The 25,721-nt window shown below is 42.0% G+C and overlaps 1 protein-coding gene across 1 annotated transcript in view; it reads right to left on the bottom strand.

The window, feature by feature from the left end:
- The window catches only part of LOC124798441 (lysozyme c-1-like), a 42,820-nt gene that overhangs the window by 8,381 nt on the left and 8,718 nt on the right, over nucleotides 1–25,721 (bottom strand). Inside the window, exons 2-3 of the mRNA XM_047261858.1 lie at nucleotides 19,991–20,154; nucleotides 5,376–5,467 (exon numbers count right to left, since the gene is read on the bottom strand). Coding sequence (XP_047117814.1) covers nucleotides 5,376–5,467; nucleotides 19,991–20,123 — 225 coding nt within the window. The 5' untranslated portion in view covers nucleotides 20,124–20,154. The remainder of the gene's footprint in view (nucleotides 1–5,375; nucleotides 5,468–19,990; nucleotides 20,155–25,721) is intronic.

The following is a 25,721-nucleotide window of genomic DNA, read 5'->3' as shown; positions in this document are numbered from 1 at the left end:
CGGTCAATGGTGAGGCCAAGGTAGGTGAGGGTGGGGGTGAGATGGACAGGACGTGCGCAGACAGTAAGGGAGAAATCCAGGAGCCGGAAGGAGCGAGTGGTACGACCTACGATGATTGCCTGGGTCTTGGAAGGATTGAGTTTCAGGAGCCATTGGTTACACCATGCAGCAAAAAGGTCAAGGTGATTCTGGAGAAGGCGTTGGGACCATTGGAGGGTAGGAGCGAGGGCGAGGAATGCGGTGTTATCAGCATATTGCAAGAGGTGCACTGGAGGGGGGGTTGGGGCATATCTGCTGTGTACAGGAGGTAGAGGAGAGGGGAGAGGACAGAGCCCTGGGGCACACCGGCAGAGGGGTAGAAGGTGCGGGAATTGGCATGATGGATGGTAACGTAGGAGGGGCGGCGGGAGAGGAAGGAGGCCACCAGACGGATGTAGTTGATAGGAAGGGCGTAGGTTTGGAGTTTAAACAGGAGACCGGGATGCCAGACACGGTCGTAGGCCTTTTCAAGGTCAAGTGAGACAAAAATGGCGGAGCGACGGGAGTTAAGCTGGAGGGAGAGGAGATGAGTGAGGCGGAGGAGTTGGTCATCAGCAGAGAAGGAAGGTCGAAAGCCACATTGGGTGTTTGGGAGGAGGTGGTTTTGGTGGAGGTGGAGATGGATGCGCCGGGAAAGGATGGATTCCAAGAGCTTGCTGAACACCGACGTGAGACAGATAGGACGATAGGAAGAGGCATCAGATGGAGGCTTATTGGGTTTGGAGAACATCAGGATACGGGAGGTTTTCCACAGGTCGGGATAGAAGCCAGTGGCAAGGATGACATTGTAGAGGGCGGCAAGGAGGGAAAGGAAGGAGGGAGGGCAGTGTTTGAGGTGGCGGTAGGTAACGCAGTCGTGGCCGGGAGCAGTGTTGCGTATATATACTAGTTTCGCGCCAGATTAATATGTTGATCTAGGACGTTTTTGAAGAGAGTAGTGTGTGCTGGAATTTTTCTATAGTTTTGCGTTTCTTGACAAGCAGTTGGGATCGTATCGTGCTCTGCGTCGTAGTACTTTTCCTCCTACCTCCACCATTACGTCATTACCATGGTAGACTACACAAACGGCGGTTCCACAGCTGAAGTCTGTGTGCATACAGTGACTTTGGCGCACCTCACACAGATGTCGCCAGTCTCCTGTACTGACCCGACAGTGCACTCTTCCTAGCACGACCCCTTTTTCTACCTCTTGTAGGTTGTCATTCCTTCATTATCCTTTCCGGAGCTCAAAAGCCTTTTAGCTTCCAGCGACTGCCAGCCCAGTTATCGCTGCATGAATGGAGAAAGAGAGCACGACTTTGCTAACAACATCAACACTGCTAAGGCAAACTTTTCCAATAACTGTTGAAACGAAACCTGAAATTTTTCTGTTTAATGATTTCTCCTTAAATTCTGCATAAAAAGTGTACCTATCTAATAGTCATGATACGGTGAAACTTTGGGCCAGGAAAACTGAGATGGCTGTGCTTTCAATGGCCAGAATCCTAGCCATCATCCCGTCTAAACCTCTGCTTCAAACGTGTGTGTGTGTGTGTGTGTGTGTGTGTGGTGAGAGAGCTGACCATAGATACTCTCCTAATAACATAACATTATAGAACGAGCTCCTGATTGCACAATTTGAACGGGATAACAAACTATGGTCTACATCTTTGTTATTTTCCGACACTTCCCTCCGATGTCAATAAATAGTGACTTTTCAGAGTTCCGAACCTCAATTGGGAAAAACAGAACCCTCGTAGGATGGCTTTGTTGTCCGTGTGTCTGTCTGCCTGTCTTTCTGACAGTTAAGAACCCTTTTCTCTCAGGAACGCTAGACAAATTACGTTGAAATTTCTGTCACGTATTAAGTTCTACGGTGTCTTGGCTGCGCAAAATATTTAAGCTTCTAAGTCCATGCAGTCTTTGACGGCTATTTATGTCAAATATTTTGATACTCGCAAACTCATAAGAAATTATCGGGTACTTCCCTTTGACCTAAAATCAGGCATCTGGCAAGAATGTAGGTTTTGTAGTACCAGTAAATGAAAAAAATCAGGAAATTGTTAATTTCTAGATATGTCACGCAAAATATTTTCTGACATTCTTGATCCGTCTGTACTTCTGTGAAGACCCCTTTTTCTCAGGAACGGTAAACTTATTAGTTAAAATTTATGGCACATACCAAGATCTATGGTCCCTTGACGGTGTAAAAAATTTAAGCTTCTAAGTCAATGCAATCTATAGCACATACCAAGATCTTTGGTCCCCTGACGGTGTACAAAATTTAGGCTTCTAAGTCAATGCAATTATACCATACGACCACTTATATCACATATTTTTATACTCACCAACTCACTCACCAAAACATATGGGGCACTTCCCATTGACCTAGAATCATGAAATTTGGCCGGAAGCAAGGATTCACAGTATGGGGAAAACTCCGAAAATTGTAGGTTGTCATTCCGTCATTATTCTTTCCGGAGCTCATAAGCCTTCTAGCTTCCAGCGACTTCCTATCCATCGCATAAAAATATTTTTTTGAGATTAAAACTTACATTGCGTTCCGTCAAAAAGATGATACAAAAATTTATGGCGTAGAAACATAAGATGTAAGTTCTAGCCAGTTTTAGTAAGTAAATAAAAATATTTTATTAAATCTCCTGTCTCTCTATATATAAACTGGATTCCCCTGTACGCTTCTCTTTGTATGTCTAGGCTAGTCTCAGGTGCTACTGCAGAGATTTTGATATGGTCTTGAAATTCCCAGGACCAACATCTTTCCAGCGTCGATATCGATGACACGCAAAAATCTTTGATTCACGGGGTGTATGAATTATCTATAAACATAATGAAGTTGCTATGAAACCCTCAATGCGAGTAGCCTACTCGCACTTGAGCGTTTTCATAATGCCTACAGCTATTTCATTAGTTATTTAATAGTCACGCTAAATAGCGCCAGCCACTCACGATTTGCAAAACTAACCAAATCTGTCTCTTTTCTCATTTTACTCAGACAAACATCAAATCACTTGTGGAATCGTTCCAGATAAACAAGTGTATTTCTTTGTAAATTCAATAGATTCAAGATGTTCTTAAAATGGCTCCGAGGGCATAACGTGGTTACTAAGTTAGTTGCTGCAATTTTGATTCATAAACATCGGAAATACTCTACCAAAATATGTAAGCCTATTTCGTGTACAAATATTAAAAGGCCACTATCCATCGGGAACATGAAATTGTTTCTTCTTCGTAAAATGTATTGTTACGTCTGTGGTACGTTGTATGTGGGATGTGTTCTCACTTTGCCCTTGAATACTGTAACTGAGGCACTGAAATCCATAAGAGCCTAAGAACACTCTCGTCGATTTTGAGATTCAGGCAGGCATGCATGTTCACAACATCTGTTGATCTTATGGTGAACCAGCTTTATCTCTTCTGAACCCCTACACTGTGTATTATAAAAATCTGCGAAAATCTGCCTCACTGACTTTTCTCATATTCACTTCCTTATGGGCCGAAGCACAAATTTTCATTGCAGTAGGAATACTTACTGACTACAATGACATCCATTTGTTCATAAAAAAGGCAGAAGCTCTTGACACCTAAGATTCTATGCTCTCAGCATTCTGGTATGCAAAATTGGCGACGAGGATTTCAAGACCTTTAAGGGTATTACAAGCCCTCACTATCAACCCAAAAGTAGATGCTCATGATAATGTACATTTCTGATGTTTGACAATGAAGTTTCCAACAGATTGCCATGGACTGTTGTTTAAAGTAAACTACTCTTCATTGGAGTCGCGGGAGGCCACCATTTTCGTCAAATCACGTCGAGGGAGACCACAATTTCTTATTTCCCCCTAGTCTCTACATGTCTTGCCAAATCTAGTTCCAAAATAAACAACTGGAAGGCAAATATCAACCTTGAAAAACAAAGACATAAAGCTATTAGATCAAAATTGAAACACGTAGAGCTAACAGAACTACTAGATTTCATGCCCGAAGTGAAGACAGTTTCATCTCAACCTCACACCAGAGAACGTGCTTGATGAAAATAATAACGAGGACCACGAAGTGGTGCATTTATTATCTTTTCTTTATGGTCCAATTCTAGTTTCGCATTAATTACAACGTACACAACAGTCAAAAAGATACTGTTTCCACTGGCTGTATATAACAGTTTTTTGAATTAACATTAATAATAATAATTCTAAATATTGATTAAAATTACATGACAAAGTGGGAACATTATTTTTGTAAGGAATAACGATACTGAGACATGTTAAAAAACAAGCCAAACTCATGAGACTGGTGGTTTGCCTTCAAGTTTGACTTTGGAAACTTTTTCTCAAAACTTTGTTCCTGTGCTTTGGGCCATTGTGGTTCCCAGTGCCTCAGTTGCGTTTTCGGGTGGCTATGGAACTTAGCGATCTGTGGGCTGTTACGTTGATTGTACTTCATACTGCATCAAACGAAAATACCTGCTTACTGAAAAAAATCAGTTTCATCAGTCTGTCTGTACTAATAAACACATAGAACTATTCTTCAATAATGTCATAGATTTGTAGGAACCTACTATTTTAAAATGTTTGTTCTTATAATGTACTATAATTTACAGGCATAGCTGCATCTAGACACTCATTACTGATTCCTATCAATGCTAATCTGTTGTACTCATGTCAGAACCAGATTTCTTTATTGGCGGGTGGAGGAGTGGTGGCTGGGGGCCAGATTTTTTCTTATCATTTTTTTAATTTTACGACCTTTTTTTTTGCAGAATGGGTCAGGCAGAAATTGTTTTGAGTTTCGCGGTAAATGATGACAGCCAAAACAGTTGCAGGATAAAGATTTATTACAATTTTGACCAAGGTTTCGGTATATATAAATATACCTTCATCAGAAGTAAAATATCTAAAATCACATCTTGCAGTGGAGATCAATAAAACAATTGTGTCAAATGTTTGTGCTTAACTGTGTTCAAATTGACCCTGTGTCCATAATCACGTTGTATAAATGGAGATGATGTCTTAACTGCTGACGACGCCATTGGCACAATTGTTTTATTAATCTCCATTGCAAGAAGTAATTTTAGATATTTTTCTTCTGATGAAGGTATATTTATACATACCGAAACCATGGTGAAGAATTTTAATAAATCTTTATCCTGCAACTGTTTTGGCTGTCATCATTTACCGTGAAGAATTTCAACAGTTGCTGTTTCAGCCATGTTTGAAATCTTGTTTTGAGTTTAATGTTGTATTGTAGGATGCTACAGATGCGTCCATCTGGAGTCAGTAATTCTGCTGTTGTTTTCCATAGCGCCGAAGCCCAGAAGTGACTATATTCCGCCCTCTTACCTGGAAAAGTCCGAAGTCCTGGCTGCCATTGGTGTTGATGGGACTCAGCGCTGACGTGTTGCGGGCACTCTCGTTCTCCACCAGGCACACCCCTGCAAACAAACGCTTTTGTCACAAAGACAAACGTGGCATCCACCTGTCACCTGTACTCTGGTTGCAACTTAAGGTTTGTACCTATTCTCCATACTGGTAGGAGTCTCTAGGCTAAATGTTCACATGGACTTGAAAAATGGTCAGTAACCTTTTGTTCACAAAGTTTAAACTGTTTAGGTCGTAATACACTGAAAGATCCCATTATAAATCAGTTTACACAAACTGAGCATATCATCTTAGGTGAACACAATGAATGTCTTGTAATTTTTTTTTAGTGCTGTATGTTTCAGCCTAAGGCAAACCTACGTTTCTAGCATTTGTAGACTTAGAGAAAGCTTTTGACAATGTTAACTGGAATACTCTCTTTCAAATTCTGAAGGTGGCAGGTATAAAATACAGGGAGCGAAAGGCTATTTACAATTTGTACAGAAATCAGATGGCAGTTGTAAGAGTCGAGGGGCATGAAAGGGAAGCAGTGGTTGGGAAAGGAGTGAGACAGGGTTGTAGCCTCTCCCCGATGTTATTCAATCTGTATATTGAGCAAGCAGTAAAGGAAACAAAAGAAAAATTCGGAGTAGGTATTAAAATTCATGGAGAAGAAGTAAAAACTTTGAGGTTCGCCGATGACATTGTAATTCTGTCAGAGACAGCAAAGGACTTGGAAGAGCAGTTGAACGGAATGGACAGTTTCTAGAAAGGAGGATATAAGATGAACATCAACAAAAGCAAAACGAGGATAATGGAATGTAGTCAAATTAAATCGGGTGATGCTGCGGGAATTAGATTAGGAAATGAGACACTTAAAGTAGTAAAGGAGTTTTGCTATTTAGGGAGTAAAATAACTGATGATGCTCGAAGTAGAGAGGATATAAAATGTAGACTGGCAATGGCAAGGAAATCGTTTCTGAAGAAGAGAAATTTGTTAACATCGAGTATAGATTTAAGTGTCAGGAAGTCGTTTCTGAAAGTATTTGTATGGAGTGTAGCCATGTATGGAAGTGAAACATGGACGATAACTAGTTTGGATAAGAAGAGAATAGAAGCTTTCGAAATGTGGTGCTACAGAAGAATGCTGAAGATAGGGTGGGTAGATCACGTAACTAATGAGGAGGTATTGAATAGGATTGGGGAGAAGAGAAGTTCGTGGCACAACTTGACTAGAAGAAGGGATCGGTTGGTAGCACATGTTCTGAGGCATCAAGGGATCACCAATTTAGTATTGGAGGGCAGCGTGGAGGGTAAAAATCGTAGAGGGAGACCGAGAGATGAATACACTAAGCAGGTTCAGAAGGATGTAGGTTGCAGTAGGTACTGGGAGATGAAGAAGCTTGCACAGGATAGAGTAGCATGGAGAGCTGCATCAAACCAGTCTCAGGACTGAAGACCACAACAACAACAACATGTTTCAGCCTATGGAGACAAGTTGTATCGTTAATGGTTTTGACTCATTGCAAACGCCAGTCTGTGCTTCTACAGCTTACAAGTTTCTATGTAACGTATTCAGACAATGCTGTCATGATCTGGTAATGAGTCAAAACCAGTAACGATACCACATGTGTGACCTCTAGCTGAAATACATAACTGTAAAAGAAGATCTGTTTCTTCATAATGGGTAGACAGGGTTCGTTACTGTAGTTCACCTATCACTCTGGACAAAATAAATCCTGTGTCATGTCGCCAACTACTGTTCGTCAGTTTAAGAAGTGTGAAATCGAAATTCTAAAAACTACATTAGCCATTAAATGTCAAGGCGTACCAGGTTACATAAAAGTGAAAACTAACCACCATAATAAATCATCTTTAGCGCAGACGCGAAAAATAATACAGTTGATGTGGAATCTAAAGCGTGACAGAATAAAAATAAATTTTTAATCGAGAAGTACGTAAAACTAATGTAAATTCATCTGAAATTGAGCTCCGTGGCTCTAAATACTTCATTGGTATTCAGTTGTCAACGATTTCTGACTGAAAGTGTGGGAGGTTGCACGCCACTCTTTCACTTTAACAGGTTTGTCAGTCAGATTAACGTTCATATTTTAGCTCATGATCCCAGTGTTCCCCATTACTACATTTGGTATGTGCGGTTTATGACTTTTTCGCATAAGGAAATTATGGACAGAATGTTTTTATAACTGTGTTTGTAGCCCGTAGAAAACTTGTACCCGAGGGACCGTAGTCGAGGTGAAGGAAAACAGGGAGAGAGAGATGGGCTGCTGGTCGTAAATACTAGGTAGCAGCACTCAGTGGATCATACCTGCAGACTAACTTCTGGCCGTTTCATCCTTCTCCTTCCGCTTAGTTGGACAAGAGGGCGCCGATTCACAAAACAGTTTACCTGGGCCAGGTGGCAGTCTCTCACAAGGGTGGCCAGCTGGCGGAAAGTGGGTGAGGAAGCCATTTTAGAAAGACTCCTGCAAAATGCCTTTGTGCAAATGGTGGGAAGGTCATAAGACTCCATGCATTATTAGCAGGTGTAACAATACAGACACAGAGGTTGGTGCACGTTTTTAATGGAGGCAAGACTGTAACTCTCCTGACGCCAGGAAGTCGCCAGGTTCTTTTAGCGAGCTGCGAAAACATATGCATTTCACAAGCCTGACTGTCTGGGAAGCTTGACAACCTTCTTCCAGAAATTGGAAATGCTTGGTCTCGAAAGATGAGATCTCTCCTGTCTTGGTGGATTTCTTTTTCTTGGCCAAACATAGACAGCTTGCCATGAGAGCGACGCCTCCCCAGTCTAAAATCCCCTTTTTTCAGACAACAGAGTTTTGGAGTCACTGATTTGCTCCTCTCAGGATAAGCAAAATGGAGGCTTACTCCCCTGGAGTGCAGACTCCAGCACTGTGTCTGGATTCACTATCAGGTCAACAGAACAGTCAAGAGGGTGTAAGGTGGCGTGGTCTCCTGACCTTCATTTCTTACTTATTCCGTCCTCACAATCGTATTCTGCACATCAAGACGCTTCATTCGAACCCAAACTCGATAAGGTAGAGTCAATTTTGTATGAATTCATGTAATCGATATGCAGATCTAATAAGTAAATCGCAAGTGCGCACCGTGGTTGAAAAAGTCGAGGCTGGCGAACACAATATGATGGCCACAGGAATTTCCGTTCTAAAGAGGCAACCAGCCCACTGGGAGGCCCATCCCTTCAGAGGGGTGAGTCAACACACACCTACGTCGGCCGGAGCGACCGCCCAGAGATACGACAGCTTTTGCCAGAGCGAAGGGATAACGACCCCCGTGTTCGACTTAAAAGCAAATTCCGCTACATTCTGTGGGAGCGCCCAGAAGACGCATTTTTTCACAGGCCGACTGTGTAGTTATGGAGTTCTCACAGGAGGACAGTATACACATAATGGAGATGCTACACGTTTCCGCATTAGTCAACTAAAAACGAAACTTCATTCTCCCGTTTAAAAGAGCAACGCTGGTTGGCGGATTATTTCAGACACAAAGAGCCGGAGGAGTGAGGGAAGACAGAGAATGATATACCTTGCAATTTTTCCAGAAAAGGGGGCCATTCCGTTGTCGCTCTTGGAGCAGGAATACGTAACGAGAGCGAGTGCTCTCGTAAGTGTACACAAAGAGCGAGCAACAAAGTCTCTCCTCAGTACTTCACTGGGAGAGCACCTCTGTCGCTAGCGAATTGGAGTGATACTCTATATTGAGTCGCTTGCGATTAAGTGTTGTTCACTGTGCCGGCTGCGGTGGCCGTGCAGTTCTAGGCACTGCGGTCCGGAACCATGGGACTGCTACGGTCGCAGGTTCGAATACTACCTCGGGCATGGAGGTGCGTGATGTCCTTAGGTTAGTTAGGTTTAAGTAGTTCTAAGTTCCAGGGGACTGATGACCTAAGATATTAAGTCCCATAGTGCTCAGAGCCATTTGAACCATTTTGTTCATTGTGTTGGCCGCCATACTTATTGTGCGGTGTGAACACGGACAGAGTACTAGTTAAAGACGTGGGAGCGAATATTGAGTGGCATTGCAGTGGACTGGTTATCTGACCGGTGTACAATGCCATTAGTTAGACTAGGGGTGGATAGGAGTCCTTGACTTCATCAAGGTGTAGGGAGAGTTTGATTGGCGAAGGTCAATCCAGATAGACAGAGATAGTTTTGTTATTGGTCAGCAGCGAGCGACGCAGGCAGCAGTCGTCGCAGCTCACGGTATTGTGTGCTACAGCGTATGCAAGCCCCATCTTTCCTCCCTAACAGTACACTTCATTACATTTCTCATGCGACAGCCTTGACCGTACCTAGAAAAGTTATTCAAGTTGTGTAGGCGCGGCTATCAGCCATCCTGCCGAGTAAATAACATTCTTAAAGAAAAGGGAGAAAAGAACCTTTCCATACTTTGTAAAATAATAGCATTCCTATCCATAAGAGGCAATCTACTGTTCTAAAAAGAACCTGGAAATTTATTAATTTATAAGAAAAAAATTCACTTGATTACTCAGAATTTTTTTTGCAATAAATAATATTTGTCGTTCGTTTAATGTTTTTGTTACACTAACTAGCAATACTCCAGTACCCAAGTATTCCACTAGTTACATAAGAATATAGAATATTTTTGTGTCCTTTCCTTACAGCGGACGACTCCAGAAGATATTTGTTGCTGAATGTTTTTCTAGCAGTTCTTGTTGGTACATCAGGAGCATCTGTCTGACTTCTGTAGTAGTGTGAGGTGGAAATTTTTTCTTGTAGGAGCCAAAGGGTACTTGTTGGATCAATCCATTGCCCAGCTTGACAAAGTAAAACACACACACTCACAAGGTTCAAATGGTTCAAATGGCTCTGAGGACTATGGGACTTAACTTCTAAGGTCATCAGTCCCCTAGAACTTAGACCTACTTAAACCTAACTAACCTAAGGACATCACACACCTCCATGCCCGAGGCAGGATTCGAACCTGCGACCGTTGCAGTCGCGCGGTTACAGACTGTAGCGCCTAGAACCGCTCGGCCAGACTCACAAGGGGAGGTACAATGAGTACATGATAGTTTGAACGGTTTGTGCAATGTGGCCACAGTTTCGTTTTTGGTAATTCGGCTTGGCTTTGTGGAGATTCGTTGTGATTCTTTGCTTCCTTAGTGTTCTAGTTCTCCCCTGGTGGAGAACTTCAAGTCTTTCTCTAGTGGGTGACACTTCTGATCTGTAACTCATGCGGACTGAGAGCCAGTGGCAGTATCCAACTGTTCCAACAGTGGAACTGCATACCATCTCAGACATATCGTGTGTCACGGGGGTGAACTTATTCGTCCTGAGTTGGCTGCCTGACATTTGACAATTCCAGAATGCACTGTTGCGCCTGTGAGTCAAATTGGTTTGAGCAGACCAGAGAACGAGTGCTCCTCACTTTGAAATCTGCCGGAATTTCAGGGCTCTGGTAGGGAGGTTTCCCTCATCCCGATAAGTAGAACGCCAGACCACATAGTTTTCAAATTTTCGTGGACGCGTCAGACCATTACAGCTGGTGCAGTGCGCGGGTCCTCGCCATAGCCCGCCGTTTTATGCTGCCGCCTCAATCAAGGTGAAAAGGTGAAATATTGTTCCACTGGCGTAGTGTTATTAAATGATGTTCATAGGCCTCTGTTCTCAGGCGGACTATAGTTTGTGGTATACTTGGTCTTAGTTGATTCCATTTGAATAGAGTAAGGACTCACAGTGGATTCGTGTAAACGAAGTCAGATGGTGTTTTAAAGGGATTAATTTAGGGAAGAACTGGTATAGCCTCCACCCCAATGTATGCTTTTCCAATCAGACACCATCGCTTTTCTGATTTGTGTCTATAATTTTTATGTAACATTTATCAGCTCGTTGTAGTTTAAAAAAAGGATTAATAAAACTTGTCATTATTTTGTAAACTTAAATATACCACTGTTCTCATTCATACTCCCAAAACTATTCACAGTTTTTATTTTATTGTGGTGGTACATGGGTACACCATTAATTTAAAGTTCAATTTTATTAAATTAATTAATATAGTTATTAATTTGAGTTCTGAAACTAACTGCAGGCATAGGCAACAGAAGTGCCTTGAGTAAATTCACTAATTCCACATATAAAAATTAAGGGTGCACCTCTCGATTCGAAGGTATTTCAGAATATAATATTTTTCTTTATGTAAAGATAACAACATTTAGCATCACTCAAGCATATATTTATGATTAAAGCAAGCGACGGCTTGCAAGTGGATTCCTTGAAAGTTTTGCATTGTGATATGTTATTGCGTCATAAGGATCGTGATTATATCTGTACCATTGTACCCAGTCGCAAAAAAGTACGTCTTTCCAGCGACTTGGGCTGAGCCCCAAGTTATAGCAGAGCAATGACCTTTCAGGTTAACAGATCTGCCCAATGATGCCGAGGTGTTGGGGGTAAAGGAAAAGAGACGCTTTCTGTTGCAAAGGCAGGCCTCATTTCAGGCGCTACTTGCCAACAGCGCACCTCTAAATACAGTACATTAGACAAAAGCGATTCCTTTATCTTAATCCAGGACTGTGGGAATTTTATTGTAACACCATGTGTTACACACCAGAAAGGTTAACCTGACGGTCGTGACTAGCACTGGAGATTTACCATATTTTGTTCACATTTTTAATGGCAAAAACTATGTCAGCTTTTGTACGATTAACTACACTTTGACAGTTCGCGGGTGCTTAGAGAGCGTACTTTTGAACCGGTATATTATAATAAATTACTAGTTGTCACGCTGAGTCAGCGATACAGCGGGGACCGTTTAGGTACTTCCCCGGAAACAAACTTGTTACGTTCCAGCTATGAATTACGGCGGCGAGTGGTTAACATTGAAGTGCTCTCGTAAGCTATGCGGGGGGAAAAACTGAGGGAAAACCGTAGAAAGTAGAAAACTGGCTGAAGAGTTGGAGCGAGCTGGTCAAGCGAGTACTTGCAATCCGCGAAGAGATGTTTCATTGCAAATGGCGACGTTGGTTGTCGACAATACACCAATCGCACGCAATACGAAATTGAACACTTTTTTGAAAAGGCTCAGTTAATGCGTAATGCGCGAACTGGTTTAGAATCAAGGCTTTGTAAAGCTGAATTAGTGAAGGACGTCATTGTTCCGCAGAGATATTTCTGTACTACACCACAGCCTTTGCCTGATAATTATCTCCTTTAACCCATAGATAGTCAATCTTTTTTGCCTACCGCCCGCTTTTGTATGTGTGTTAGTACTAAAAGTGTCTAACTGCCCACCAGTTCCACAAAAATGGCTCCAAGCACTATGGGACTTAACATCTGAGGTCATCAGTCCCCTAGACTTAGAGCTACTTAAACCTAACTAACCTAAAGACATCACACACATCCATGCCCGAGGCAGGACTGAAGCTCCTAGAACCGCTCGGCCACAACGCCCGGAGGGTAACACAGTAATTGTAATCTATAAAGTAGAGAGAAACTATACCTAAAAAAAATTATAAAGCAGAGTTACAGCAAGTCAAAGCATATAATAATAATTACTTACCATATACTTTATGTCAAAATTTTACGAGAACCTAATGAAACTGTTTTTAAAACCTCTATCGTCCACCAAATGGGCAACAGGAACCAGGTTGACTAGCAATGCCTTAACCTATTTACGAGCACTGTGAAACCCAGCACGAAGAAAACTTTCCAGGGACACATGATCACGTCAATAGTCCAAAAGATTATTAACATACCTTTAATGACGAGGTCGTTAGAGTCAGAAGGTCTCAGTAATGTCAGTTGGTCCTACCCCCCCCCCCCCCCCCACTCTGACAACCCTTCGCTCATCGCCATTCTGACCCTATGACGATGCGTTCAAAATTAAGAGGAAAAAATCAACAAACTTCTTCAAAAACACTGTAAATCTCATGGTTGCTGCCCCCTTCTCCATCCTAGTTGTCAGCTGTTTAGGACAACACATCTTAACGATGGAAGACCCAAATTTTTGCAGACGATCACGAATAAGAGGCACTTTGAGAGACATTTTCATTATGGACGTTATGCTAATGATCGCGTCAGCAAGATGACAGGAAAAACAAAAACTTTTTGGAAAATTCTCTTGCTCTAACCGTGAGACAGGGTGTCACAATTATTCTGTATGAACCGAAAAACAAGTTAAATACCATACAGGAATGGTGAGAGTTCAGCTACATCTTCATTGATGAAATTCTTTGGAATTAGTGCCTCTGATTAGCGGCAGACTGTTTCGATGTCAAAAGCAGCCTAGCATACATCTCCCTACGTTAGGAACGTCTGTTCGAAATATAGTGTTTAATAAGTTTTAACTGCGTTTGCCATTATTAAAATAATGCCCGCGTGTGAAACAATCGTGTTTGTGAACATTCACACCACAAATCAACATCATGTTCAGATGCAGTATAAAGGTGATGAGGTTGGCTAATGGGGTGGGGGGGGAGGGGGGGGGGGACTTACCGTGTCACTGGGTCTTATTCGCTAATTACAGGGACGACTTTCTTCGGCTTGTATCTGCGCACTGCAGTATGATGTTCTCTTAGGGGCCACAATTATTCACGATATTAGGCGGACTGAATATGTCATGTCAGGGGATCCTTTCACTCTCGCTTTAACTTATTAGGTCATCCCAGTACGTCTCGAAGACCTAATCAAACTTTCAGTGACACTAATAGGTAATCATTTCATCTGTGCTGAACCTCCAAGGCAATGAAGATGGGAAATCTTTAATGCCACTCTATGGTCTGGACAGTATTGGTGGCCTAGTCGGATGACAAGGCAATTGCGATCAATAGGTAGGAGATTAAAGTTCGAAACTCCGACCCAACAAATTCTCGTTTATCACAACTGCAGAATTTTAGTATGGAGATATCTAGAACGGTCTTATATTCAGGGACAAGAAAAAGAAATTTCGAGGTTTGCCAATGACGTAATTCTCACACCGGCAAAATCAAGGAACCTATTTCTGAAAAAGATAAATTTCTTCCCCATGCGAAAGTGAAACATGAACGATAAGCAGTTCAGACAAGAAGACAATAATAACATTCGAGATGTGGTGCTAGATAAGAATGCAGAGGATTAGATGAGTAGATATAGTAACTAATGAGGTGATACCACAGTGGTGAAAGTAAATAGGGGTAAAATTAAATTCACGGCCAGCTTGTCTAAAAGAAGGAATCGGTTGACAAGACACATTCTGAGGAATGGAGAAACTGTCAGTTTTCTAGTGAAGGGAAATGTGGGGCGGTAAAATTGTAGTGGGAGACCAAACTTTGAATACAGTAAGCACATTCAAATGGTTGTAGGTTGAAGTAGCGTGGAGAGCTGTATCAATTTTTCATTTAGCGCGGCTGCAGTCTAAATATTGTGAAGAAGTAACTAAAATTAGAATGAATATTTGAGTGAATCCTTGAAGCGTTTTCAGGAAAGCATTTCATAGCGCTCTGCTTCGCTAAACGCAGAGGTTTGGGTTCAAATTTCGCTCCGGTAGCATTTTCAGCTTCACACAATTGTTGAAAAATTGTTTAATCCGTTTGAAGTTACGCATGGGCGGGTAATGTCCTTCGTTCCCAATGTATAAAATAACTGTTTACTTCGCCAGTCTATACACTGAGAGATATACTATGTCCATACTGTCTCATTCCCTTTGCCAGAAGGGGTCACAGAACTCCTACGTAGCCTAACGGAAAGCCCCCAATAGCAGGAGGAACGAATTCAGGAGTTTACAGCCTCAAACTAGTATCCCACGTTAAAAACTGCCTAGCAAATATTGAACGTGTATGATAAATACACAAACTGCAGCATTAATCTCATTGCTTTTATTTCTTTATTCTCAAGTATTTTTCGCTTGATTTGTGAGACAGATCTGTAGCAAAACGTGTTATCTAGTAGCAATGTGTTCATCGTTTTGGTGAAACTTTTCGCAGCTTGAGGACACAGTGCAAATTCGAGAAACAGCCGCAACCTCCTTCACCAAGACGAACAAGTTCTTAATAATGCGATCAATGCCTTGTGTAGCGGTAGTATGGTGCAATAGGGGTAACGCATTTCCACCTGCCATGGTCTTAAATATGATCATGCATACGTATATGCACCGAAGAAAAGAGAGAGAGAGAGAGAGAGAGAGAGAGAGAGAGAGAGAGAGAGAGAGAGATGGACGACGACGAATAGCTGTTTTCTACATCTACATCTACATGGATACTTTGCAAATCACACTTCAGTACCTCTCAGAGGGTTGATCGAACCACCTTCCCCATAATTTTCTATCATTCTACTCTCGAACAGTGCGCAGAAACAACGAACACCTATATATATCTGTGAGAGCTCTGATATCGCTTATTTTATTATGATGATCGTTTCTGTCTATGTAGGTAGGCGTCAACAAAATATTTTCGCATTCGGAGGAGGAAGTTGGTGATAGAAATTTCGTAAGAAGATTCCGCTGCAACGAAACACGCCTTTGTATTAATGGTGTCCATCCCAAATCTTGTATCATGTTCGTGATACTGTCCCCCCTGTTTCGTAATAATACAAAATATGCAGTCCTTCTTGGAACGTTCTCGATGTATTCCGTCAGTCCTACCCGGTAAGGATCCCAGACCGCGCAGCAGTATTCTAAAAGAGGACGGACAAGCGTAGTGTAGGCAGTCTCCTTAAGAGGTCTCGTACATTTTCTAAGTGTTCTGCCAGTAAAACGCAGTCTTCGGTTAGCCTTCCCCACAACATTTCCTATGTGTTCTTTCCAATTTAAGTTGTTTGTAATATTAATTCCTTCGTATTTAGCAGAATTTGCGGCCTTTGGATTTGACTGATTTATTGTGTGATCGAAGTTTAACTGATTCATTTTAGCACTCATGAGGATGACCTCACACTTTTCACTATTAAGGGTCAATTTCCAATTTTCTCACCCTTCAGATATCTTTTCTAAATCGTTTTGCAATTTGTTTTGATCTTCAGATGACTTTAGTAGACGATAAATGACAGCAACATTTGCAAACAACCTAAGACGGCTGCTCAGATTATCCCCTAAATCGTTTATAAAGTTAAGGAACAGGAGAGGGCCTATAACTCTGCCTTGGGAAACCCCAGAAATCACTTCTGTTTTACTTGATGACTTTCCGTCAATTACTACGAACTATGACCTCTCTGACAGGAAATCACGAATCCAGTCACATAGCTAAGACGATATTACGTAAGACCGCAATTTCGCTAGAAGCCGCCTCTGTGGTAGTGTGTCAAAAGCCTTTTGGAAATCTAGAAATACGGAATCAACTTGTAATGAATGTCTATAGCACCCAACACTTCGTGTGTGTAAAGAGCTAGTTGTGTTTCACAAGAAAGATGTTTTCCAAATCCTTGTTGACTCCGTCTTAATAGACCGTTTTCTTCGAGGTAATTCATAATGTTCGAACACAATATACGTCTCAAAATCGTACTGCATATCGACGTTAACGATATGGGCCTGTAATTTAGTAGACTACCCCTACTACCTTTCTTGAATATTCGTGTGACCTGTGCAACTTCCCAGTGTTTGGGAACGGATCTTTCGTCGAGCGAGCGGTTGCATATTTCAGTATGAAGTTATTGCATCAGCATACTTTTATGGAAGCTGTTACCTTACCACAGACAACGGACTGCATATGTTACAGAATCTACTGCACGCGGCACGTGGCTTTTGTCACAGAAAACAGGAAGCACTGAAACAGAGAGACAAAAAAAGCACCGGAGGCGAATGTGGTATTATGTGCGGAAAATTCCACCACGTCTGCGTATCCACAATACAGTCTCTCCGTGGCAGGATCGTCCTCAAGCAAACAAGCGTGAATCAACATCACCAAATTGAACAACACCGTATTGCAGTCTTCTTTTGAAAACCAATTTATGTGCCAATATCGGTATGTAAACACAATTACTGGATTAATAGTTTCGCCATTATGCGTGTCCACAGAATAGTCTCTCAGTGCCAGGTTAGCCGTTAAGCCCAAAAGTGTGAATCAACAGTAGCAAACTGAACAGTACCGTATTGGTCTTCTTTTGAAAACCAATTTACGTGCCAATATGGCTATGTAAACACTATTACTGGATTACTAATTTCGGTAATGTGCATTTCTTAGATCTGTAAGAAGAAAATATGTCGAGGTTACAGTCTTATAGTCAAAAAATAAAAGAATAATGTAGTAGGGCATATCACAACAGTTCGATGACAAAAATTACGTACTTATAAAACCGAACAGTGGTATTTACGAGCACATCATACCTTGCTTACACCACTCTGTCACAAGAGAACTATGCAATATAACAATTCTCCTAAAATTCTGTTCATATGGACGGATATAATCCAAAGTAAACATGTAACAGTGAATATTTGTGCAAAAATGCAAATGTGTGTCAAATCTTATGGGACTTAACTGCTAAGGTCATCAGTCCCTAAGCTTACACACTACTCAACCTAAATTATCCTAAGTACAAACACACACACCCATGCCCGAGGGAGGACTCGAACCTCCGCCGGGACCAGCCGCACAGTCCCCGACTGCAGCGCCCCAGACCACTCGGCTAATCCCGCGCGGCAGTGAATATTTCAAGTAAGTAAAAATTTCTAAATAAAATCATAGGTATTGCGAGTACAATGACGTGCCAGGTATCCCAAGATAAAGTATGTCCTACTTTGAGTACACAAGGCACGGCAAGACAGATACATGCTATATCTTGCCTCTTCGTGGTATAAAGCCATGCTGGCTGCGACGGGGTAACTGACAATTGGATTTGGGTTATAATTGAAGATAGTGCTGAGAGGCAACACCAGATGGCAGTCTGCACTGCCATACGTCAATTACAACTAATGTAATAGGGTCACAGTAATTACCAGAAGAAATGTAACATCAATGTAGTATACACCAAGCAATCAAAACGTCAAATTTCCACAAATTGTAGATAAAAGAAACAGTATGCTGTAAACTGCCGACTGCCTACACCATCAAGTAAATACTGGACAATTTGTGACGTAACGATGTTATACTATATTACATACATAAGCAGTTCATGGCATACAATATATGTAATAGAATTAGTTTCAGGGGAAAGCTACACAGTCGACATTTACAGAATTATGAAACAGGATTTGACCTTAATGGTCGGTTTCGCTGCAAGTGAAGGACGTCAGTTAACAATAATGTTATAGGGAATTGTAAAACAAGCCCCCACATAATGTAGGACGGTAGTATAAAATACAATTAACGTACAAAGTATTTGTTATTACAAGCAGAGTGGTGTAAGTATTGTATGATGTAATTCAACTGACCGGTTTTATTGATACGTAACTTTGTCATCGAGCTGCTACGAGGGTGAGAGTGCTACAAACAGCCTGCAGAATGGCCTGCAGGTGGCAGCATAGTGCAGATGCACACATACCGTCACAGTATCAGTATAAATATGGCCGCCCCACTTGCGACTTGCACCAAGGAAGAACAGCGTTCTGTTATTCGATTTTTGCGTAGTGAAGGTGTGAAACCTATTGAAATTCGTCGACGAATGAAGGTTCAGTACGGTGATGCATCTTTGTCACAGCAGTACGTCTACGAATGGAGTAGGAAGTTCGCAAATGGTGTGACTTCAGTGGAAGATGCTCCTCGTCCTGGTCATGCACAACGATTTGTGACTCCACAGAAAATTGCAGCAGTTGCCATAGCGAAGGAAAACCGCCGAGTGACACTGAATGACATTGCAGCATGTTTACATATAAGTCATGGGTCAGCACACCACATTGTGCATGATGTGCTCCAGTTTCACAAAGTGTCTGCAAGATGGGTGCCACGGCAGCTGACTCCTGAAATGGGAGATCGACGTGTTGATGCTTGTGAAGAACTTCTTCGGCGCTTTGAACGAGAAGATGATGGTTCCTTGTAAGAATCGTTACTGGAGACGAAACCTGGGTTCACTACCACCAACCGGAAACGAAGAGAGCGAGCAGCCCAGACCTTGCCCCAAGTGATTTCCATATGTTTGGACCACACAAAGATGCAATGAGAGGAAAGAAGTTCCGTTTTGATGAAGAGGTACGCCACGCGGTGCATGAGTGGTTGCGCGGGCTACCAAAAGAATTTTTTTCTAAAGGAATTTATGCACTTTGTAAGCGCTGGAGGACTTGCATTGAGCGTGGGGGAGATTATGTTGAAAAGTGATGCAGCTTTGCATCACTTCTGCACAATAAATAATATTTAAAAAAATATTTAAGGTTTTCATTTCACTCACCCTGGTATGTATGCCCTACTACAATCTTTTCTTTTTTTTAATTGTAAGTCCGTAACCTCGATATATTTTCTTCTCTTATAGATCAGAGGATAGCAATACACACTGCCGAAACTAGTAATGCAGTAAGTATGTTTACATAGCGAACTCAACAAATAAATTGGTTTTCAAAAGAAGACTACAATACAAAATTACTGTATAATCGCCTCCTGCAATGACTGATCGTGTCAAGTAACAACTGAACAATGGTGCCAGAATCGTTACAGTTTCATGTCCCCCATGTTAGGCTGCAGCCGGGACGAGACTCACAGTCCGGCAGCTGGTCCTCGGGGAAGTCCCTCTGCAGCAGCTCGTGGTACAGCTCGCACCTCGTGAAGACGACCGCCCGGGCACAAGACGTCAGCGTCATGAGCGCCAGCAAGCTGCAGTACAAGACCCTCATCTCTGCTAGCAGTGCTCGGCCGTTTACCAATCTGCAGGAAAAAATGTATTGTGCCCATCATCTTCACCAATTACATAGTCAAAGTCATCAAGGACGATGAACTAACACAAAAAATATATGTACTAATGTATATTACCAAACTGCTGAAACGGTCACCTGATCTCAGTTTCGGGTTGCAACAAAAATTTGATTTTCAGGTTCGAATACTGCCCATGTCATGAATGTGTGTGATGTCCTTAGGTTAGTTAGGTTTAAGTAGTTCTAAGTCTAGGGGACTGATGACCTCAGAAGTTAAGTCCCATAGTGCTCAGAGCCGTTTGAACCATTCTGAACCAAGGAAGTATTACAGACCCTCTGGTGTTCCCAATCTACACATATTATTTAGGAGACAATCTGGGCAGACCTCTTGCATTGTTTACAGATGATGCTGTCATTTAATGTCTACTTAAGTCATCGGGAGATCAAAACGAGTTGCAAAATGATGTAGAAAAGGCATCTGTATTGTGCGAAAAGTGGCAATTGATGCTAAGCAATCAAATATGTGAGGTCCTCCACATGGATACTAAAGGGAATCCGTTACATTTCGATTACTCGATAAATCACAGACATTTGAATGTCGTCGATTCAGCTAAATTCCTAGGGATTTCAAATGTAGTGCGGAAGCCGAACCAAAGACTGTGTTTTATTCGCAAAACACTCAGAAGATGCAACAAATCCATTAAAAATGTTGCTAATCTGACTTCTTCTGAGTGTTATGGCATTTTTACGACATTCTGTTGGTGGAGTAATTCGAAAATGCTCAAAGGAGGGCAACTAGTTTTGCATTATCGCGAATTAAGAGACAGAGTATCACTTATATGATACGCGAGTTGAGGTGTCACTGTCATTAAAACAAAGTCACTTTTCTTTGCGGCGATATGGTTTGACGAAATTTCAACCACCACCTTTCTCACTTGAATGCGAAAATATTTCGTTGGTCACCATCTACGTAGAGAGGTACGACCATCGTAATAAAATAAGAGGAATCAGAGCGCTCACGGAAACTTTTATGTGTTCCTTTTCCCACGAGGTATTCAAGAGAGCAGCGGTAGAAAAATAGTCTGAAGGAGGCTCTGTGAACTCTCGCCAAGCACTTAAGACGGAACTACAGAGTAACTATGCAGATGCGTAGATGCACATTACGCTCTCGGGTTATTTCCTGGCCAAGAAGGTAGTCGTACAACTTCCTTTAAATATAATTCGGCTTTTACAAATTTTTAGGACAAAGTGTATTGTTATAGATGAACCGGTCTTTAAGCAAATTTTCGATGTTAGACGTGTCACTTGGAAATGGCACAACAGCCCAAATTGCGATCGTTAGTAAATACTCTTGAAGACTGGAAATGGGAATTTCACAAAATTCGTCTTTCACAAAACGTGGTTTCAGTTTTTTGGTTTTCTTGGTACTCTGCTGCATATCACTAGACTTGTTCCGAGTGTCAAATCCCGAAGAAAATATTTCAGAGGTTCGTTACTAGATGGCGCATGGTCTATGTCCCTCCCGATTTCCAAGTGACCTGCATCAAGGTCGCATCCATTTAGCCTAAGATGGTTTGAAGATATAGCACACAGGTTTTTGGTGAGTGGGTACATCTTTTTGAGCTGTGATAGAGATTTTGCAATTACTGAGAAAAGAAGTAAGGTAAACAAGCCTTTGTTTCGCTAAATTTACAAAAGACTGCTGAGTCAACTAGAGCTATGTACCCAATCCAAAAAAAAAAAAAAAAAAAAAATGGTTCAAATGGCTCTGAGCACTATGGGACTTAACATCTGTGGTCATCAGTCCCCTAGAACTTAGAACTACTTAAACCCAACTAACCTAAGGACATCACACACATCCATGTCCGAGGCAGGATTCGAACCTGCGACCGTAGCGGTCACGCGGTTCCAGACTGAGGCGCCTAGAACCGCAGTGCCACACCGGCCGGCGTACCCAATCCATGTGATTCCAAAGTAAGGATCTGACTTCTTTGGTTTTAAACATGCTGATGAAATACTGTTGTCAATGCAGGCTTTAAGATCTCTAAATGTAGTACGATTAAAGTGTCTTATACTCATCCATTCCATATAGCTACTAAAAACTCTTAGTGTGCAACCGAAGAACGGAAAAATGCCCTTGTATTCAAAAGCCAGATATAAGGCATGCTGTACTTTATCTGAAAGATCAGCCATGTTTTATCAGTTGCTAAACAAAAAGAGTACTTGAAGTCGGATCCCAAGAATGCAGTTATGGAACAAACAGAAGTCAATATTGAGAGATTTTTTTCCTTGAAATACATTTCGGTGTTCACTTGCAAAAATTAAAGAAATGAAGCACGGTTTTTGTTGATTATAGTTCTACTAATTAAAGACTACACTTGGTTTATCACAAATGAAACGTAGTGGCTCTTCATTAATAGCACATGGAACAAAAATTTTCTTAGTCGCAATTAGAACCAGTCAGTTTCCAAGTGTGGAACTTCACAGTGCTATTAATAAACTATTTATTTTCTAATTTGTCTCATTTTTGCAGTGTGAGAGGGTAAGTATAACTCTGTGTTATCAGAATACATTCTCAATTTTACAGGTGCGATTAACTTGTATCGGAGACACATTATTTTTTGATTCTCCTAACAAAAGTGAGAGATGACAGTTTGAAGGTTTTCCATTTCCACTGGTCATTTAATGACAGAGCAGGCGGAAAATGTACCCACTTCTAGGAAACGTTGCAGAACACTATAGAGATTATCAGTGACACTGATGTTTATAGCAGTACATACGCTGAGATAACGCTGTTAGACAACAGGTGTTCCGCAACATCTCATCACACTCACAGATAAAGACTGGTAAAACTTGTCCAGACTTTTCTTTGTCTCTGAGAGATTCTTAGTCCGTGGCTTCCGGGAGCAGCAAATTTCCTTGGCCTTATCTATGCTCTGTGGATCTTTCGGCTGAGCCTCTGGTGCGGGCTCCACCAACGGATATTTTGTGATGGCAAGCAAAAACAGCAGTTGAGAGCAGTTTTCAAATTAAAAGCCTATAACGCATTAGTTAAGGTTTATTATTCAGTTGTATTGAATTCCACTGTACCGTTTGTCATTTAAGGAACTTATGAGATGAAAAAACGTAAACTGACTTGAAATCAATACAGAATTCAACACGATTTATTAACACTGCTATGAACAGTTATCTTTTCATAGAAAAAAACAAATCCTTCAGGTTGATGTCCACGCAAAAACCTGAATTTCAATTTTAAATATACAGTAATATAATTACACTACTGGCTATCCAAAATGCAACAACATGAAGGACAGGTAGTATCACAGCCGAATTGATTTGGAGCCGGCCGCTGTGGTCGAGCGGTTCTAGGCGCTTCAGTCCGGAACCGCGCAGCTGCTACGGTCGCAGGTTCGAATCCTGCCTCGGGCATGGATGTGTGTGATGTCCTCAGGTTAGTTAGGTTTAAGTAGACCTATGTTCTAGGAGACTGATGACCTCAGAAGTTAAGTCCCATATTGCTTGGAGCCATTTGAACCATTTGAATTGATTTGGGAGATAACTCGTTGTACAAAGATCACATGACTGAAAATACAGCCCTATGTGATGCGAGGAAGATGATGAAATGAGCGTTGAGTGTTGGCGCCATTGCTGACAAAAATGGTTCAAATGGCTCTGAGCACTATGCGACTTAACGTCTGAGGTCATCAGTCGCCTAGAACTTAGAACTACTTAAACCTAACTAACCTAAGGACATCACACAACACCCATGCCCGAGGCAGGATTCGAACCTCGCTCGGCTCCAGACTGTAGCGCCTAGAATCGCACGGCCACTCCGTCCGGCTGAATGCTGACCATAACCGCTGTTACACCCCTCGGCGCAGAATCAAAGAGGCTCTGGATGTGTTGCTGGGGTACAGCAGTCCATGCTGCGTCCACATACTGCCAAAGTTCATCCGGTGTATCTTGCGTCAGTTGTTCCGCAATCATCAACCAGACGTTTTCGATAGGCGAGAGGTCGGGAGAACAGGGAGGCCAAAACAGCTATGTGGTCCAATGGGTGCCGAAGAAGTCTTTAACACTGCGTGCCACATCAGGTCACCCATTATCCTGTTGCAATGTGGCCGCCCGCAAGCTCCGAAGGAAGTACAACAGGCTCCAACAGTTCAGAGATCTAACGCTGGCTGGTTGGCGCACCGGCAGTGCTTGTGCTGCGGGGTGCGGGAATCCTGTACCACCCCAAACCATAATACCAGGTGCAGGACCAGTATGATATCTCTCGCTACGGTGTTTCCAGACTCTAATCCGACCATGGTGGTGGTGGTGGTGGTGCAGGCAGAATCGGGATTCCTTGGTAATAACTACGTCGTTCCATTCGGTTCTCCATGACCGTCGTTCACCGCGCTCTTGCCGGCACAAACGCCTGTGGCGTCGACTCAGTGGTAAACACAGCAATGGACGCCTCGCAGACAGTCCAATCTGCCGCAAACGACGTTGGATGGGGATTTGTTGTGATGTGGTGCGTGATGTGGCAGAGTGATCCATCGCTACCATCCGTACAATATGCCTGTTATCAGGAGTAGTGGTGCAACGAGGTGGATCCAATAGAATGCCTCGGTCCGTCGTTCCTCTATCCAACGTTTACAGATACGCATCATAGCTGCTTGGTTCCATCCTACATGATCACCGATTTCTCTGAAGGATAATCCGCAATCCGTGTAGGCAACTATTCTTCCCCAGTACAACCCCAGAACGTGCTCGAAAGACGCTCGTTGTCTTCTACAGGGCATGCTGAAGCTGCTTGCTCAAAACAATCGCACGAAAGAACAATAGGGTGTTCGACTGTTTTTCTGGAAATCGTCTTATATGTTTTGTCATTTTATGCTCCTGAAATGCTTTTTCTTCTCTTCAATTTCGGTATTCTTTTATAAAAACGGAAATTAATTTCAAATAATTTGGAAGTCCGCTAAATCGCTCCATTCGTGTCATGTGATGTCTGTGACGTCACTGGCTAGCTCGCTGCTCCTACTGTCAGAACGTGAATTCACAGTGATGTCTCGTTCTGGAATTTACTTTTCGGAAACGGGGTTACAACTGGTATGTAGTACCATACAGTACAAATACATCTATAAAAACTCCTGAAAAGTTGTTTTGAATACTGCAGACAATGAGAAGTTGCATAAAATGTGGTTGCGCTGTACCGGCAAATTGTCACCACGTGGACGCAAAAGTTCACTAACTTAATTAAAAATGATTTGCACTGTGAGTTTAATAATAATTCATCTCCGAGATATGCTTTCCCACTATTACAAGGAAGATTGGTGTCAGTTACTAAAATTAAACTCTTAGTGAAAATTGTCTTTTTACCTAGCTTAACATAAATTATTCGGTAGGTCAGTTGTTAGGGCGGTAACACGTCGAATTATATATGATGGTGTCAATAAATCGCTGGTTCGAATCAAACCCGAAAGAATATGTTAATTTATTTGTAAAACGACTCGACAATCCTCTCATGTCAAAACCAAATCACAATTACAAAATTTCCTCACACAGATCAGAAACAGAACATTATTGCGTTTTCCT

The sequence above is a fragment of the Schistocerca piceifrons genome, chromosome 5, assembly GCF_021461385.2.
Source record: "Schistocerca piceifrons isolate TAMUIC-IGC-003096 chromosome 5, iqSchPice1.1, whole genome shotgun sequence".
Lineage (NCBI taxonomy): Eukaryota > Metazoa > Arthropoda > Insecta > Orthoptera > Acrididae > Schistocerca > Schistocerca piceifrons.
This window is presented reverse-complemented; position numbering and strand designations above follow the sequence as displayed.